General features: G+C 39.3%; 1 protein-coding gene across 1 annotated transcript; it reads right to left on the reverse strand.

Annotated features, from left to right (window-relative positions):
- Positions 1–685: 685 nt before the first annotated feature.
- Positions 686–19,446, reverse strand: CA1 (carbonic anhydrase 1). The gene is made up of 7 exons (XM_077492971.1): positions 19,301–19,446; positions 15,494–15,691; positions 15,170–15,288; positions 9,812–9,907; positions 6,573–6,635; positions 3,554–3,709; positions 686–922 (listed from the first exon to the last, which is right to left on the reverse strand). Exons 1-7 carry the CDS (start codon positions 19,335–19,337, stop codon positions 806–808), a joined length of 786 nt encoding a protein of 261 aa, XP_077349097.1. The 5' UTR covers positions 19,338–19,446; the 3' UTR covers positions 686–805.
- Positions 19,447–19,683: the final 237 nt, after the last annotated feature.

The raw sequence follows: 19,683 nt of genomic DNA on the forward strand, positions 1-19,683 counted from the left end.
GTAGAACAGTGAAAGTAATATTTACAGTAGCGATTATTTGCTCTTTGTATTATAAAGGGCTCATTTTAGTTTTTTTTTAACCCATTATGTTACTGGCCGATTCATCGATTATGAAAATAGTAATCGATTAATTTCGTAATCGATTAGTTGTCGATTAATCGATTAGTTGTTTCAGCCCTACTGGTCTTTGTCAGCCACAAGGGTACATACACTGTTCTGCTATTAACGTTACTCTCTTGTTTTTTTATTCCCTTCCTTTTCTTTTGTATAAACTGAAGAGAAGAATGTATTTGTTACAGTTGCCTTCTCCCTGTCTCTTGTGACCATCATCCTGCTGACAGTATATATGTACACCACACTGCAGGGATGGGCCCCCATACAATTAATCAAAGGTACATATACTTGTGAAAACTGGGGTTAGGCTGATCAGAAGTATACATGCTTTACTTGACGAATCTCTTGGTAGTAGAACACTCCCGTTCAGTTGTACTTTGACTGGAGTTAGCTTTGTCTGCCTGGAGTTGCCATTTAATCAAAAGCCACATTCCCCGAAGCGTACACTGTTTTAATTACATTTAAAAAAAAACATTGGTTAACTTTGGAAATCCAGCAAATAAAGGAACCAAGTTGGATGTAAAAAATCAAAGCCTTTCTGCACTTAATAAATATGCAACCCACAATTAGATTACCAGTTCAAATTCAGTTTATTGGTTTTATTACATAAAGGAGATGAAAACAACTATGACTATTTGTTAATGTGTATCACTGTCATTTGGCTTTGGTTTGAATTGCCAAACATAGTTTATTAGAAGGATGCACGGACTTCTCTACCCTTCAGAGGTTGAGGTGGACGATGGTTGCACAGGACTGGGGACTCCTTCTCACCTTCTCCAGAAGACAGGAGGCTGCGGAACTTATTTAGCTGATAAAACAAAATATATTAGAAATTAGGATGAAACCTGATAAGTTGACGCAGACATACAATATTTCTGAAACTTTGCTCAGTTGTTTACCAGCATCACAACCTTCTCAGGATCTAAATGTCACCCATGCTTTTAAAGTACCATCTGTCAAACTCAGCACGGCCGGAGAATCTGTACAGCCCCATCCGGCTGTATTGGGACAGTTTGGGTGACAGCCACAGGTCAGCTTATGACAGCTTGACAACAGGGTGAATGACCTTTCAGGACCTGGAAAGACTAAATTAAATCATACCAGTTTGATCTTTACCATACATGGTTGCCTGTTACATTAACAAACCTATACCTGTGACCCCCTTAACGGGTGAATTCTTGTTCCCTTCTGTGCCCCTTCTCCTCCCAGTGAAATTCTTTTTTTCTTTTTTTCCCTTTCTCCTTTTCTTATTTTAACATGGAATCTGTGCTGGGAACAGCAGTTGGTTGTACATCTTAAAACCTGTAATCTTTAAATCTATACAAAATGAATGTGTGTATCTCTTTATTTTTATTTGGTTACAATTTCTATGTAGTTTGAATTTGTATACAGCTTTGCTGTTATTGAAAAGTATGCCGTATCAACTTCCATTGTTGCCTTCTCTTGCTCAATAAAAACAAAAAAACTGAGGCTCAGCTGCCTGTTTTTACTGACCCCCTCCCAGGCTGCCCGTCTGAAAGAGCATTTACTGGCAGAAACAGCAGGTGAATATAATAAATTAAAAAATAATGACCACACCAAAGGACAAGTAAGCTGCAATAATTTTAATGTTTGTTTTGGGGTTTAGATATGCTTTAAAAATTATCATACCTTCCTTCCACCTACACTGCCAGCATGGAGCAATGATGATGTCTTCAAAATATCCATCTGAACACCTAACAGCTCATGCAATCTGTTTCAACATGTTCCCAGGTATCTGACACTGGTGTTTATTACTAGTATATTTTAGTGTATTTGCTTCAAGGCAGTTCTGCACAGAAACCCGAAGTTAGGCCAGAGATGGTGCACATTTCTTTCTTGTAACCACGGGTTGCAGGAAAGAAATTTGTACAATTCCCCCATCAACACAGACAGCGCTGAGAGGGAAATCCTTCCTGCCAAGCAATTGTCTGCTCCCGGCGGGGGTGGGCAGGGGAGGCGGTTCCCGACAGGAGAAGGCAGAGATAGCTATAGCAACCACTAACAATAAATCCAACAGGCTGGTTGTACCCAAGTTGATCAATCAATCAACTTGGTACAATCAGCCTGCCCACACATGGTTTGAATCTTAGCCAGTTCCTGCTGAATGTCTATGGCCAGCCTAAGCTCTGCAGTGTCCAGTCTACAGTGAGAACACTCACCACCATGTAAGGAGAAAACAAAGAGTATCCTGAAGCGCTGCAATAACTTGGGGGTCATGTGAATTTAATAATAACTGTAATCCTGAAGATCCGTGCTTGATGATGGATCGGACTCAGTGCAGCTGGCACAACACTGGAACAATGTAAAATTAACAGAAAAAAAAACTATGTGCAGCACTTTATGACTAGGATCTAAAATGTAGTGGTTGCAACTACAGGCAGTTCAAACTGTGTAAAGGATGATCAAAGAATTTATTCCATCATGGATATAATGAGTTAAACAGAGTCTAAGAAGTTAAGAACAGATTAAAAAGCAGATGTAAAAACAATCATGTGATGTAGAAGTAGGTATGGTAAATCAATGTTACCACTGATGACCTCAGAATGGCGAGGGGGGTTAACAATCATCCGGGGGCTCGCGGTAAGGCATGGGGGGGTGCCAGTAACCATGCAGAAAAGATGGAAATCCGGCCCCAGGGAGGATAACCTAGAGGCTACTTGCTGATGGTAAAAATGCGGCTGGGTCCAAGATGGATGGTTTCGCTGAAGGCAGGAGGACAAGGAGCCACGTGTGCCCAGACTAAGGAAGGTGTGGTGTCGCCTGTATGTAGTATGTGGCCATGTTAAACCTTGGGATCACTGCAAGGTGACACAAGGTATGAAGAAGGAGCAGAGCAGAGCCATAGACAGTCAGCGCACCTGGGATGACATCAGCGCTGAGCCGGAGACAGGAGAGGGGAAGTCCGCGGTCAACTGGTGGAATGCAAGCTTGCTCTCTTGTCATGATTTACATGTTTCACGCGCATGTGCTTTGTCAAAGTCCAAGGGGCTACTGAATATTGTCTACTCCATTAAGACAAAGTGAAAAATCACAAGAGGCTCAGGGCAGATCTGAGACATTATGGCTTCTGATATTTCCCAGGGAGCTTTAGAATGGGATTTCTGCCCTATAGGCCCCAGTTTTGCACACCTTCTTTCACAATTGCAAGGGGGCCTATGGATCTTATTGGTTTTTTAATTTATGGTATGGAAAATTTAACAGAAGAAGTAGAGACGCATGGGATCTCTCCTCTCATAGCATGAGAAGTAAGAGGTAAAGGGGAGACCCTCTATTGTATTAACCAAATGGGGCACAAAAAAGAGGAGTTTCACTTTCCTTACAAATTACCCTTTTTGTTCCATTTGCTCATTTATGAAAACTGATACATGATAACTTGTAACATATCCATACTTTTTTGCTTATTCAATGTTTCCATTACCTGTTCAGGACTGGCACTTATGGGTTCTCTGAATATAACCCAGGTGACGCACTCAAGCAGTGGTGGGTGGGTCAAGGAGCCAATGTATGTCCAGTAGTCCTTTGATGCAGGAAGCAGGGATGATGGGTCAAAATTGGTAAAGGCTGCTTGCTTACCCTACAACAAAATTTAGAATGAAAAAAAAGTATTTTCTTTTTAATTTATCAACCCAAATGAATAATATTGTTATTATGGTCATAATAGTTGCCCCTCAGGATCCTTTTAATTATATCGGTACACTACATGCTTTGCTCAAGCTTACCAAGCATTCACTAAGGGGAACAAGTTGAACACCTAAAACGCATTGGATTTTTTGATACAAGAACTTGAGTAACATCAATCTGAACTTAATATGTTCTGCTTTTGGCACACCCAGTCCCTACGCAAACAAAGAGTTGACCTTAGACCACCAATCTTGCCTAAAAATAATTATTCCCTCCATATTGCTTAAGAACTCACAAAGAAAATCTGCTGCTTTAAAAGATTCAGCACCCCATGCCTTTCTTATGTTTCTTGAATTATATTTTGTGAACATACATAAACTGTTAAAGTCCCACTCCAGCGGAAGCATTTTATTTTGTTTTCGGGAAAGGGGTTAGACCCTCTGTCAGGAGTCTCTATTCGGTAAATTTCCTCTGATATAGTGAAGAAGGGTTAGACCCTCAGACAATGTTTTTATTGCTTTTCCTGCCTTCCTGTTCCGGTGGCAGTTTCCCCCATTTAGCTTACAGGCTTCAAAGAAACAGGAAGAGAAAGAAAATTTCTGAAGTGCGGCTATAGACAAAAAAAAAATCCTGACAGGTGTAAAAACTTTCCTACTATATTCAACATAATCAAACATTAAAAAATGGACAAGCTAGAAATAACATGGAATATGCCCTTTCCGTTAGCACTTAAAGTCTAATAGCTATGCTGATCAGCTGACCTAGATCTAACTTAATTGAGTAATGTTTTCAGTAATCTGCTGTGGATTGGTTCATGTATTGCATCATTATGAGGCATTTAGAAGCATTTTTCCCCAATTAGATCCATTCATCTCACACATACATTTTTTGATCTTGTTGGCAGTGTGCATGCAAGGAAAAAGTATTTTCCTATGTAAGATATTGTTTTCACGTGTGTTCTACATGAGCTGGGCAGATGTGTTATCAAGACTGTTCTCAGTTGGACATCTATCTTTTGCCAAAAAACATATAGGAAAATATGTGCCATACATGATCATCCAATCACTGTTCAGCTCAATTTTACATAAGAAAAGCTGCATTATATCTAGAAAGTGTTTGTAATAGATAGAGTAAAGTGGATAAAATAGAGACATAACACATGAATGGTGGGTTTTCATTTCCACTAGTCCAAAACATCATATGACTGAATATATACAGTGTATCATAAAAATGTAATCTTTATTTTAGTAAACCTAAAAATTCATAGACATTTCCAGCCCCATAAAGTACTTAATTAATATGAGTATTTCATAAGGATATAAATAATCATTCTAGATATAGCCACATGCAACAATGTACAATGTTCTAGTAATACGTAACTTATTAAATTCACAAAATGACTACGAGTTACATGAAAACACATGTAACATCATTACTACAGTAACCTGTTATGTTGTTTTGGGCACCGCTCAAAGCAGAGGTGAAAGTATATCACTGTGTCCCACTACGCACCCTAATGCATTTTGCCCCTCCCACTTGGCTTTAGTCATAGGGTGTCGGGCAAAATGCAGCAGGGTAAAGGCATCACTTCCAGCCTAATCATGCTGGTGAATTCAAGTACTTCTCTATGGAGAGGCATTATTTTCCATTTGTGATATTTATCCAACCTGCTACTAACACTGCTCTGCCATGCTGGATAAAATGGCTTGTTATATATGACTGCATGCCTCCATACCATAGGGAGCCATTATAAATGGGGCTGTCATAATATATTAAGCCTTCACTGTTTGGCTGGGCACAATATCATCAACTGACTACTGACATTCCCCAATAGCTATTTTTTCCTGGGCTGTATATAACCATTATGGATGTTATTACTGGTAATTACTAACACCTACTGCAGCTTTTCTATATACATTTACAACGTGTTTGTTGCAACCTGCAGCCCACATTGATTTGCTAAAACCTGCCTGCTGTTATTTCAGTATTTTGATTTTCACAGTGGATTTAATGCTATTTACTAGCAATATCAGAAATGTATTACCATATGCACCTTTTGCAAATATCACTGTGGTTATAGCTATGGCTTTGGAGCATGTGAATGGGCTATGTAGTCAGAGACTGCAGAACGATGTTATATATGTGTTTACAAGTAACTCATTATCATTTTGTAAATTCGATATTATGTGTATTACTAGAGCTTTAAACATGGTTGCATGTGGCTTTATATACAGTGACTATGTATGTTCTTTTAAAATACCCATATTAACTATGTACTCTGTATGCTGACCATGCCTATAATGATTGATTGGCATGTTTTATATAATTTTATGCATTTTTAGGTTTACTTAAATAAAAACTGTATTTTTATGATATACTCTATGTGTTGATATCTCAGACCAGCGGAATTAAGAAACCCCACTCTGTCCTACGTCTTCATTCTATTTGCTATTCATAGGTGAAAGTTTCTTAGGATAATAACAATAATTTCTGATATCTCTTATTAATGAAATTATCTCTGCACCCCCGAAGAGTGGTTGATTACTACCCCTACCCTTCCAGATATATAAAAGTATACATTGCAGGAGCCAAATCTCCCGTAAACCAGATGAGAACAAATAATAAATCATTAAGCGGATGAATTAACACATAACCATTGCTTTCAGGCACAGTAAGCAGAATCGTACATCATTGTCACATATTGCTTCTTATAACGTCTACTGTGTTTCAGAAACTTTATAACAGTCACTCATTTTTATGTACTCTGAAAGTGAATAATGGATTTAATACCAGAATACAACAAATGCATTACTCACCTTTGTTCTAATTTGACCTAATGCATCCACAACTTTCTGCAGTCCTGGATGGGCATTGCCAACCTACAATAAATACATAATGCTATCTGAATACAGTAATAACAGGCAGTCAGGATGATAAGACATGCTTGAAGCTGGATGTAGCATTGGCATGCAGTTATAAATTAGAAAAAAAATATAATCTTGGCTCCAGTATGCAAATGGACTATAGGATACAGTACATGCACTTCCAAATGCTTTCTATAATGTACTATATGTGTAGGCATCTCTATATTAATGGTACCAATGATGATGTAAGACATTCTACCACATAGTTGTTGGTACATAATTATACAGATATTGCACAAGCTCAGAAACACTCTAGAAATGTTAGGTTGGTATATATAGTGATTTTTCTCCTCTCCTAGTTATCCCTAATTAATGTATTTAATCCTATGTTAAATACTTCATCTGCAGCATTCTGATAATCATGTGGTACTTATGAGGCATTTGTGGACAAGAGTTTTAGGTTTTTCTGTTAAATGATTAAAACAGTGACTTACTTACTAGAGGAAGGAGGCCTCAAGTGCCCCCCTGACATCATTAAATGAGACCACATGTTATTCAGTAAGGGCCCATTTAGACTTTTGTGTTGTGGTTGTCATAATAGACTAATACAGAAACAGACAAGAACCCACACAACATGCATATAGTACAGCACCATGTAACAGGCCCAGCAATGCAGGTGCTGTAGTACCATGTGACAGTTCTAGCAGTATCGTTACTGTAGTACCATGTGACAGTTCTAGCAGTATGGTTTCTGTAGTACCACGTGACAGTTCTTGCAGTACGGAGAGAGTAATACCATGTGACAGTTTTATCAGTGTGAGTACCGTAGTACCATATGACAGTTCTAATGCCCCGTACACATGAGCGGATTTTCCGTCAGAAAAAACTTGCATGGTTCTTCCAACGGAATTCTGCTCAAGCTTGGCTTGCATATACAGGGTCACACAAAAGTTCGCTGAATTTTCGACCGTCAAGAACACGGTGATATACAACACTATGACAAGCTGAGAAAATTAAGTTCAATGCTTCCAAGCATGTGTCGAATTGTTTCTGAGCATGCGTAGAAATTTTGCGCGTTGGAATTTGTACAGACGATCGGAATTTCCAATCGAAACTTTTTCCAACCGGAAAATTGAGAACCTGCTTTCAATCTTTTGCTGGCGGGAATTCAGCCAGCAAAAGTCAGATGAAGCATACACACAGTCGCATTTTCCGATCAAAAGCTCTCATCGGTCTTTTGCTGGCTGAATTTCCGATGTGTACGGGGCATAAGAGTTTGGGTACGGTAGTACCATGTTACAGTTCTGGCAGTATGAGTACTGTAGTACCATGTGAGAGTTTAGTCAGTATGGGTATTGTAATACCATCTGACAGTTCTGGCAGTACCATGTAACAGTTCAGTGCAAGTACTGTAGTACCATGTGACAGTTCTGCCAGTATGGGTACTGTAGTACCATGTGACAGTTCTGCCAGTATGGGTACTGTAGTACCATGTGACAGTTCGGTCAGTATGGGTACTGTAGTCCCATGTGACAGTTTTGTCAGTTAGGTACTGTAGTATCTTGTGAAAGTTCTGCCAGTATGGGTTCTGTAGTACAATATAACAATTCTGTCAGTACCATGTGACAGTTCTGGCAGTGCAGGTACTGTAGTAACATATGATAGTTTTAGCAATATGGTTATTGTAGTACCATGTGCCAGATGTGGTAGTATGGGTACAGTAGTACAATGTTAAATTTTTGGCAGTACGGGTACTGTAGTATCATATGACAGTTCTAGCAGTGCAGGTACTGTAGTACCGTGTGATAGTTTTGTCAGTTTGGTTATTGCAGTACCATGTGCCAGGTCTAGCAGTATGGGCACAGTAGTATCGTGTAACATTTTTGTCATTATGGGTACTGTAGAACCATGTGACAGTCCTGGCAGTACTGGTACTGTAGTATTATGTGACAATTCTAGCAGTACCATGTGACAGTTCTGGCAGGATGGGTACTGAAGTGCCCTTCCCCACTATATCTTAGTACAACTGCTGTGAATAACCCTGTAATGTGTATATTATCTTTTTTCCTATGATTGCTAGCTTTATCTAGTGGCCATAATGCATTATTTTCTTGACTGAGGTTTTCTCAGGAAAATGACATACTATTGCCACTAGATAGAGCTGATGATGCCAGACTTATCCACCTTACCAACCGCTCAGTGTCTGCCAGTCCTCTTCTCCAAACCCTACACTGGCTCCCAATCACCCAGCAAATTAAATTCAAAATACTAATCACAACATACAAAGCCATTCGCAACTCTGCCCCAAGCTACATCACCAATCTTATCTCCAAATATCACCCAAATTGTCCCCTCCGCTCTTCTCAAGACCTCCTACTCTCAAGCTCTCTCTGCTCCCCATCTCATGCTCGTCTCCAGGATTTCTCCAGAGCCTCTCCCATCCTCTGGAACTCGCTAGCTCCACCTGTTCAGCTATCCCCTACTCTTGCTACCTTCAGGCGATCCCTGAAAACTCATCTCTTCAAGAAAGTCTATCATGTCTCCAACTAATCTTCTACCACTTCCATCAGCTCATTCCCCACGGTTACAGCCTTTTGTACCACCTTCCCCACCCTATGAGATTGTAAGCTCTTATGAGCAGGGCCCTCTTAATCCTCTTGTATTTTATTGTATTATAACTGTATTGTCTCCTTTTTATATTGTAAAGTACTGTGTAAACTGTTGGTGCTATATATATATCCTAAATAGGAATTATTTCATTAATTAATAAAATAAAATGTATAAATCCTATATTAGGAATAAATAAATCCTAATAATAATAATAATAATAATGATCATAGGAAATAAACATATTAGACTCCTTACAGGGTTTATTTGCTACAGCTGTGCGAATGCCGAGACAAGACTATTTTTTATTAATAGGCCCTTACGTGCTATTATTTGTTGCTTGTGTCTCTGAGCCCTTCAAATAGGCTAAATCAGTATATTCAGTAAGATCCTATATACAGCATCTACAAGCACAATCCCTACATTTAAAATAGGGGTTGTAGGAAATTGACAATTACATGCTAAATAAATGAGAAATGGGAACCCAGGACCCATAGAGATTATATTTATTATTATTAAATTATTATATATTTTTGACGTTTGTTGTATTTTTTTAAATTCTATTGATTATATTTATTCCAGACCTTCAGGAAGACGGTAAGCACTGCACATCCATCAAGATTCTTAGCGGCTTCAGCAAAGCTTGAATATTTCTCAGAGTTCCAGTGAACAAGGTGCAACTGCAAGAGAAGAATGTCATCCAGTCAGTTAGGAAATAAGGGAGCCATCTACTGGCTTAGCAGATATAATGCTTGTACAGGATTTCTATTAGATGGTCATTGGTAATGGATTTTCAGTATCAAACATGAAAATATTTTCAGAACAGTATAACTATTATAAGAGTCATTAGGCTCAGTAGCATTCAGATTACAGAGGCATGGATAAAAGTGAACAGGTAAATGAAAGGCTAACATTTAGTAACATTGCATGTTACTCCCATATTTTGGGCCCGCACAGATCTGTGACTAATTGAACTACAAGTCCTGTTTTCACTGCGGCAGACGGCTTGTAGTTCTCAATGAGTTGTGAAGGTGCTGCTGAGCGCCCCATAGTTCACTGATCTTCCTGCACTTCAGTAACTGTCTGCCCCTATGGGAGTTAAGGGCAGGCAGCTGTAGTGAGTGCCTGCAGGAGTCTAATGCTGCGTACACACGACCGTTTTTTCCGTCAGAATAAACTCTGATGGTTTTTCCAACGGAGTTCCGCTGAAACGGGCTTGCCTCCACACGATCACACCAAAGTCAGATCGTTTAGAATGTGGTGACATTCAACACGTACAACGGGACTAGAAAAAGGAAGTTCAATAGCCAGTAGCCAATAGGTGCCCATGCATAGTTTTTGGTCCATCGGAACAGCATACAGGCGAACAGTTTTCCCGATAGAAATTGATTCAGTCGGAAAGATTTAAAACATGTTCTATTTCTAGGTCCGTCAGAATTTTCGAAAAAAATAAGTCTGCTGAAGCCCACACACGATTGGAATATCAGATGAAATGATTCCCTCAGACTTTTTCGACCGTGTGTACATGGCATAACATTGCACCTGCAATCTGCCATGGACGCAATGCTCTGCAGGCTCCTAAGAAAACAAATAATAAATGCACATTTTTTTACCAGCAAAAAGATAGCTGTTTATTTTATTTTTTTAAGTGAACTTATCCTTTAAAATTGTATTGTTTAACTGCTTTATGCTGTCACATTGCTGGCATATCTGCTCGTTGGTGTTGACTGGTAATAAACATACCAAATTGTGTCTCCTAGTAAAGAGAATCTCAAAATACAATTGTAGAAAAAAACTGCCAACACACAAACACAGTCCAAAAGATAATTAAACATTTATACATCTGAGTGCCAACCAGTAGTACAGCCATAGTTACATTTTCATTTAAACCCCAGTTATAATCAGTTCTTTTTCTTTGTTTTTAAAAGAGCCGTGGGTTAAAGGAGTTAGAACCTCTGTAGACTTTGTTATTGTAAGCTGTGTCCCCACTATGGAGATTTTACTTGACTTCCTGTCTTTGTGAAAAGGAAATCACTTAGATAGGGAGTAAGAGTAAATCTCCCATTAGGGAGATGGTCTGGGTTATAGCACTTCCCTGCTTTGGGTGAAAAAAAAAAAAAGTTTAGGGTGCAGCTGGCTTTTAATTATCACTTTAATTGTCCCATTATAAGGCATTTTAGAGGAGCGCTAAAGGAATTTATTAATAGAAAATCAGATCTCATAAATAGATACATAAATAGAGCAGCCAGACAAATGTATATAAAAAGCATCTACCAAACACAAATATGTAGGTAAATAGAGGCGCTAAATATGCAATGACATAAACAATATATATTACACACCCAGTGAATAATAGTATATGAAAATGCAAAGACTGCAAAAGGAAAAAAAGTCCATAAGAAGTAAAATCCAATTCTGGGTAATAAATCCGTGATATATATTCAGTTGATCTGACACCACACCACATGATCAAAACCGTGTCTCCATTCCCCAGTTAGACCCCTTTCACACTGGGGCCACACTGCGTTAGCGGTAAAATGCCACTAGTTGTGGCGGCACTTTACTGACATTTTAGCAGCACTTTTCGGCTGCTAGAAGGGCAATTTTAACCCCCGCTAGTGGCTGAATAAAGGGTTAAAAGAGCCTGTGTTGCAGCGCTTTGGCAGTGCTGCCTATTCATTTCAATGGGCAGGGTGTTTTGTAAGCAGTGTACAGGCATACACCACTTTTAAATACACAATGGGGATTATTTACTAAAGCTGGAAAGTGCAAAATCAGGCTAATTTCTGCATAGATACCGATGAACTTCCAGGTTTTATTACCAAAGCTTAATTGAACAAGCCGAGGTTAGAAGCTCATTGGTTTCTATGCAGATGTGAGCCTGATTTTGCACTTTCCAGCTTTAGTAAATAAACCCCATTCTGTACTTAAAAGTGGGGTATGCCTGTATACACCGCTCCTAAACTGCCCCAAAGATGCTGCTTGCGGGACTTTTTTTCCCGTCCCGCAAGCGCACCGTCCCAGTGTGGAAGCACTCGGGCTTTCACACTGGGAAGGCTTGAGAAGGCACTTTTCAGGAGCTTTACAGGTGCTATTTTTAGCGCTAAAATGCCTGAAAAGCGCCTTCAGTGTGAAAGGGGTCTTGAATGTAAACTCACCAACACTAATTGCTTCACATTCTCATGTTCAGCAAGTAAAGCATTGTACCCCTCAGGGTCATGAATAAATATCCCATCAAAGTTTCAGGCATCCAAAGACCAAAAGGGATCAGTCCTTAGGTACTGTATGGTGGTTGCATTCATTTTTGTTCTTCAGGCTTTTCAGCAGGAATAAAAAATATCTATTAATCTTGCAAATAATGAAGGGTCCTTGTAACTTCTGTGAACAGATCTTCATGACCTCCAAATTATAAGAGATCATGAACAGCATGAGATTACCAGGGGCGGACTGACAACTCATGGAGCCCCCAGGCAATAGGAGATTATGGGGCCACACAGTATACACATACATGTACATACAATATACACAGACATGTTTCTATTGGCTGAGAAGGTACTGGAGAGTTGGGGCAGCTATAATCTGAGGATTTTTAGACCAAAAGGATGTTGGTAAGGGACATTTCAGAGACAGATGTAAAAAAAACACAGATTTTTACATACTGTCCATGGTTTTACTGAGGCTGGCAACCCTGATGGGGCCCCCTAGTGGCCCAGGGCCCTCGGGCAGTGCCCGAGTGGCCAAATGGTCAGTCCGCCCCTGGAGATTACAGAGTCTCCTTCCACCTCCTAGGTCCAGCTGTACATCTGCTCTGTGTAGTCCCACTCAACACCACTATTTACCTTCATATTTGTGTTTGGTAGTCTTTTATACAGAAATATTATTCTTAATATCATCATTCTTTAGGATTAGGTACGTTTTCTGACATAAAGAGTTACCATGTACAGTATTTCCTATAAAAATACATATTGGGGGTTATTTACGAAAGGCAAATCCACTTTGCACTGCAAGTGCACTTGAAAGTGCACTGACAGTGAACTTGGAAGTGCAGTCAATCTAAATCTAAGGGGTAGATCTGAAATGAGTGGAAGCTCTGCTGATTTTATCATCCAATCATGTGCAAGCTAAAATGCTGTTTTTTAATTTTCCTTGCATGTCCCCCTCGGATCCACAGCGACTTTACTTCCAAGTGCACTTCCAAGTGCACGTGCAGTGCAAAGTGGATTTTCCTTTCGCAAATAACCCCCATTGATTTTTTTGTTTGTTTTTTTACAAAAGTACAATAAAGAAGTTGGATTTACATTTGGTTTACAGGAATGAGTTACAACCATTCAAGATCATTATCCCATATGAATTTAAAATAACATTTTTATGTAAAGATTGAGGGCCCATTCACATTTACACATTCCATTGTGGTGCGTTATGTACACATGCTATGGTACGTGGCAATGTGTGTTGTGTTAAGGAAGCTCATTTGGTTTAAATGAGCTGCTGACACACCACAATGGATGAAAATATGCACATACAAAATGAGTTGGGTGCTATTCACAATAACCGACACCACAATGCACAAAACAAAGAGCAGGTTGATTATTGTGTGTTGCAAGGATGTCCATATTTTTACCGCGTGTTGCTGCAACGCTATCAGTGCTCATTAATGCTGCCCATCAGTGCCATCTATCAGTGCCCATCAATACTACCTGAGTTCTGCCTATCAGTGTTCCTCAGTGCCCAACAATGCAGCCCATGAGTTCTGCCTATCAGTGCTCATCAATGTCCATCAGTGCCACCTATCAGTGTCCATCAATGCCACCTATCAGTGCAGCCTATCAGTGCACATTAGTGCCTCCTATCAGTGCTGCCTATCAGTGCTCATCAATGCGGCATTTCTGTGCCCATTAGTGCCTCCTATCAGTGCCCATCAATGCCTCTTATCAGTGCCCATCAACGCCTCTTATCAGTGCCCATCAATGCATCCTATCAGTGCCCATCAGTTCTCATCAGTGCCTCCTATCAGTGTCCATCAGTGCCACCTATCAGTGTCCATCAGTGCCTCCTATCGGTGCCCATCTTTGCCTTCTATCAGTGCTCAACAGTGCCTTCTATCAGTACTCATCAGTGCCTTCTATCAGTACTCATCAGTACATTCTATCAGTGTCCATCAGTGCTTTTTATCAGTGCCTTCTATCAGTGATCAGTAGTGCCTTCTATCAGTGCTCATCAGTGTCCTTCAGTGCCTTCTATCATAGTCATTCAGTGCCTTCTATCAGTGCTCATCAGTGCCTTCTATCAGTGTATATCAATGCCTTCTATTAGTGTCCCTCTGTTACTTCTATCAGTGTCCTTCAGTGCCTTCTATCAGTGCCCATCAATGTCTTCTATCAGTGTCCATCAGTGCCTTCTATCAGTGCTCAGCAGTGCCTTCTATCAGTGTCAATCAGTGTCTTCTAACAGTGCCCATCAGTGTTGTCTGCCTTGTCAGGACAGCACGAGTGTAGAGCGCGTCTCTCATGAAACAGCAGCACAGAGCCGGCATTGACAGTTGTGTCTCCCCCTCCGCCTGTCTGCTCTCGCATGGAATGAGAGAGTTCACAGTCGATCTGTTCCCCCTTCTCCCCCCTCCCCGCTCCTGTGTGTGCTCCCAGGGAAATTGGGGAGCATATCAGCTGTGAGCTGTGCCCTCTCTCATCCTGTGTGAGAGAGGACGGATGGTGGGGGAGATAGAACTGTCAGTGCTGGCTCTGTGCTGCTGTTCCATGAGAGATGATCTCCGCTCAGATCCATGTGAATAGCAACCTCTCTGGGGCCCCTCGACAGTGTTAGAATGGCAGGGCCCAGTCTCAAGTGCAACTGGTAATTCTGCCACTGATTGTATACAACTAATAAAGAAAGAAACTAGTAAATTGCTGCTATGATAATAAAGGGTGTACAAGGTGAAGTTTTACCTCTGCAGAATAGCTCTTTCCATCCACAGTATGCTCTGATCCCAAGTCATTGGATGGTCCCCAGTGGAAGTGGAATTGGTTGAGTCGGTAACTTGCTTTGAGTGGACCTCCTTTCACAACTGAAAAAGTGATTTGATTGTAAAATGAAATATTTGATTTATATTGTCAAAATTGTAGTATGTTTGTAACTAAAATACGTAACAAAACTATACTCATTTAAGTGCTCCAAGAGGGTAGAGGACATTTCTCTATCTTCCACTCAACTTATAGTAGAAATTTAAATTATCTGAAACTCCAAGTGTTCTTTACTGGATTTAGGATTACCTGAGATGTCTTCCTTGTCTTCAGAAATAACATGGAAGGAATGTCCAATGTTGATAATGGACTTGATAGAAGATGGATTGTAGTTAATGCTAAGAGATTGCAATGACCCATCAGATTTGGCTTCCTGGGTTTTTATATCAACTGGAGATTGGAAATTTCCTTGAGCAATGGGGTAAAGTTTGTGCCACTGATCAGGCCCTAAAAAGAACAAGTCACAAGTCATTGCTCTCGTGTCGGTAATATTTAGGCAAAAATATTAGATTTATAAACAAGTACATATGTCTAAAAGATGAAAACTGTATTTTTTATTAGGATACTTAAATTGTTACTTAACCCACAACAGTAAAATCAGTTTGTATATGTAGTAAATAGACATCCTCCCAGAACCTTTGGCCTGAATAGCAAGTGTCATGTCTGGAGGAAACCAAGCACCGCTCATCACTTGGCCAATACTATCCCTCCAATGAAGCATGGTGGTGGCAGCATCATGCTGTGGGGATGTTTTTCAGTGGCAGGAACTGGGAGACTAGTCAGGCTCGAGGGAAAGATTAATGCAGCAATGTACAGAGACAACCTTGATAAAAACCTGCTCCAGAGCACTCTGGACCTCAGACTGGGGCGAAGGTTCATATTCCAACAGGACAGTGACCCTTAGCACACAGCCAAGATAACAAAGGAGTGGCTACGGGACAACTCTGTGAATGTCCTTGAGTGGCCCAACCAGAGCCCAGACTTGAACCCGATTGAACATCTCTGGAGAGATCTGAAAATGGCTGTGCACTGACACTCCCCATCCAACCTGATGGAGCTTGAGAGGTCCTGCAAAGAAGCTTGGGAGAAACTGCCCAAAAATAGGTGTGCCAAGCTTGTAGCATCATACTCAAAACGACTTGAGTCTGTAATTGGTGCCAAAGGTGCTTCAACAAAGTACAGAGCAAAGGCTGTGAATACTTATGTACATGGGATTTTTTAGTTTTTTTCTTTTTAATAAATTTGCAAAGATTTTAAACAAACTTCTCTCATGGGGCATTGTTTGTAGAATTTTGAGGAAAATAATGGATTTAATCCATTTTGGAGAAAGGCTGTCACGTAACAAAATGGGGAAAAAGTGAAGCACTGTGAATACTTTCTGGGTGCACTTTATATGCTCCCTAATACACTTGGCTAAAGTTAATGTGGTGCCACAAAATCATTGCACACACATTTTGTATCACAGCCTACAAAAAATGTATTGTTTATTCAGATTTTCTATTTTAATCATTATTGGCATGAATGACATTCTTTTTTTATAAACATTATTATGGAGACATCCTTAACATTTACCAAATGTGTAGAAGCCTATTTTATATAGAAAAGTATATTTCTTATTCCTACTTGGTGGTTTAATTACATTGTGAGTCAGGTAGATGTTTTCTATATATAGTCCTGCTTTTTGGGGGGAGTTTTGGACCCAAAGTTTTGTCCCTCAATATGACTTGCCAGTATTTTTAATGATGTTTTCTATGTGCCTTTATGGGACACTAATATCCACCAAAATACGAAAACCCTACTGTTTTTCATAGCCTCATCTTTTCTTTTGATTTTTATTGCCTCACATCTAATTTTCAAGCTATTCTTTCTTGTATCCTTTGTACTCATATCTTTCTTCAAGTTTATTAATCTGTTGTACATCATTGTGTGTCACAGATTCTTCTTATACATACTGTATGTGTAATAACGACTTTGGGTGGTAACCACTGTCACCAAGATGTAACAGTCCAAGTGAGGTTTAGTATAAACGTTGTCTTCCTGTTTAAATATTTTAAGATCTAAAACACTGGCTCTTTACTTACTAGACGTGATAACTTAAATTCAAACTCATTGCTCTGTGCTTCTTCCAAATATGATAAGATATCATCTCATCTCTTCGCCATTTTAAACATATGTTGTCTATAGAGTGGTGCCATTTATATAGTTGGGGACAATCTTTTCCATAAATAATCTTTTCCCCGCTGCCATCTATCCATACAAACATTTCCAAGGCTGAGTGAAATTTTAGCTTACCTTTTTTTACTACACAGATATGTAGGACCACTTTTCAAGATTGAATGTATGTTTCTATCATCCATTATTCTCATCTCTTTTTCATATTCTTGCATATTCGGTACTATCCTACCCTTTTTTAACGGTGAGACATATAACTCCATCTTTTCTATGCTTCAGATATTTTATCTTCAATTGAAATTCCTTTGAATTTCTGTTTCTTAATTTTCAGATATTTCCCACCATGTCGTATTTAAAGCCCTACATTTAATTTCTGCTTTTTTTGGGATGCGAATACCAATGTATTAGCCAGATGACCATTTACGCCTTTATTACCACTAATATTACTTATTTTAAAATTCAATTTCTGTCAAATCAATATCCTAATATACTTCTATGTGCAGTGTATATTTCAACTCTTTTTTTAAAGTCCTTAATTCATTTTATTTAAATTTGCATTTATGGAAATATAAATTCCTTCTACTAATATTCCCTTTTCCATTTTGCACTCTAATATGTCACTGCCCTACTTCTTCTCTTTCTGGAGTTTATCCTATATTTCCTAAATCTTGATTTCTGGTATGCCCTATACACACGGTCGGACATTCCGACCACAAAATCCGTCAGATTTTTTCAGACGGATTTTGGGCCAAACTTGTCTTGCATACACACGGTTGCAAGAAGTTGTCAGAAAATCCGATCATTCAGAATGAGGTGACATCAAACACGTATGTTGGGAGTATAAACGGGCCAGTAGCCAATAGCTTTTGTCTCTTAGTTTATTCTGAGCATGCGTGGCACTTTGTCTACACGATCGGAATTTAAACGATCCGATTTTGTTGTCGGAAAATTTTAGACCCTGCTCTCAAACCTTGTGCGTCAGAAAATCCAATGGAAAAAGTTCGATAGAGCCCACACGAGATCGGATTTTCCGACAACATAATCTGAATTTTTCCGTCGGAATTTCCGACCGTAGTATTAAACCATGTACCACTATGGACTGAAGATCGTAAAAAGATGCTCAGAAGCCCAGCATTCAAATCATTCAAATCATGGTCATATCTCCTCTGCTGCCACTTCCAGTCTTCTTTGCTGCAAGTGGCAGCAGGGGAGATATTACCATCAACATCGAGTTTAGATTTGAATGCTGGGCTTCTGACCATCTTTACAATCTACAGTCCATAGTGGTTTATGGTTCGATTGGTTACCTGAGGCTTCTGGAGGTAAAGGCCCTGGCTGGGTAATAGCCACAAGCTCTTAAGCTTGTGCAGCTGGTAAGCCTGCACTCTGTGGTGGTGGATTCACTCTGCCCATCTTAAAGTCACAGAAGAAAGTCACTTTAATTTGTGATTTGACTTATTCACCTTTTTTCTACTTGAGGATTTTTTAAGATTTTTCAATACTTTGGAGGACTTTTTTTATATGTCACACGATTCAACTATTGGGACTTTATGTAATTATTAACATCTACCATGCATTCAAAAGCCTTAAACAATATATCAAATTGGTATTAAAATCACCTTTAGATAATAATTAAAATAAAAAAAAAATAAAAGTCACGCAGGTCAAGCTATAGAGAAAAAAATGTTTTTGATGGAGAAGCAGATTTTCAAGTTATGTTATCATCGATTATTCTTTTTTCTCATATAAATCTTCAGAAAGAATAATAAAATTATTTTTATGAATCAAAGACAGATATACAGCTTTTATCCCAGTACATGAGCCAAACAACTATGGCTACTGATTTTTTTCCCTGTTGGTATTCCTTTACTACAGTACACTTACCATTGTGTGCCTCATAACCCCAGTTCAAGCTGCTCATGGTTCTGGATTTTAAGTAAGGTCTTCTCCTCTCGGCTGCAGTAGTGCAAGTTTCTGTTCTTCAGATCACTTTATATAGGCTTTATATAGGCTTACTCCTTTAGGATTTTACAGCTTGGTTTATATGTTTGAGTCTCATGTTGCAATAAAATGCAGTCATGGCAAAATTCCACCCAGACAAAATGATGCAATTTTCTCATAAATGGTTCCAATGGTGCCACATTATCTCACAGCAAGGTTTATTACTGTATGCTTAACTTGTGGTCTATTTAGGATTAGTGGCATATTACCAAAATAGCCCTTGAATGACTATCTAATTGGTTGGAAAAAATGGCTTTCATGATCAA

The sequence above is a fragment of the Lithobates pipiens genome, unplaced genomic scaffold (genome assembly GCF_037356315.1).
Source record: "Lithobates pipiens isolate NorthernLeopardFrog02 unplaced genomic scaffold, aLitPip1_a1.2 Scaffold_19, whole genome shotgun sequence".
Taxonomy (NCBI): domain Eukaryota; kingdom Metazoa; phylum Chordata; class Amphibia; order Anura; family Ranidae; genus Lithobates; species Lithobates pipiens.

Bases quoted from the DNA above. Each gene is read 5' to 3' on its own strand.
- CA1 (XM_077492971.1), bottom strand. From the start codon at position 19,337: ATGAGCAGCTTGAACTGGGGTTATGAGGCACACAATG. The intron at 15,289-15,493 runs GTAATCCTAAAT...TCACTTTTTCAG, and splicing joins AGACAAGGAAGACATCTCAG to TTGTGAAAGGAGGTCCACTC. The intron at 923-3,553 runs GTAATGGAAACA...TTGTTTTATCAG, and splicing joins TAAGTGCCAGTCCTGAACAG to CTAAATAAGTTCCGCAGCCT.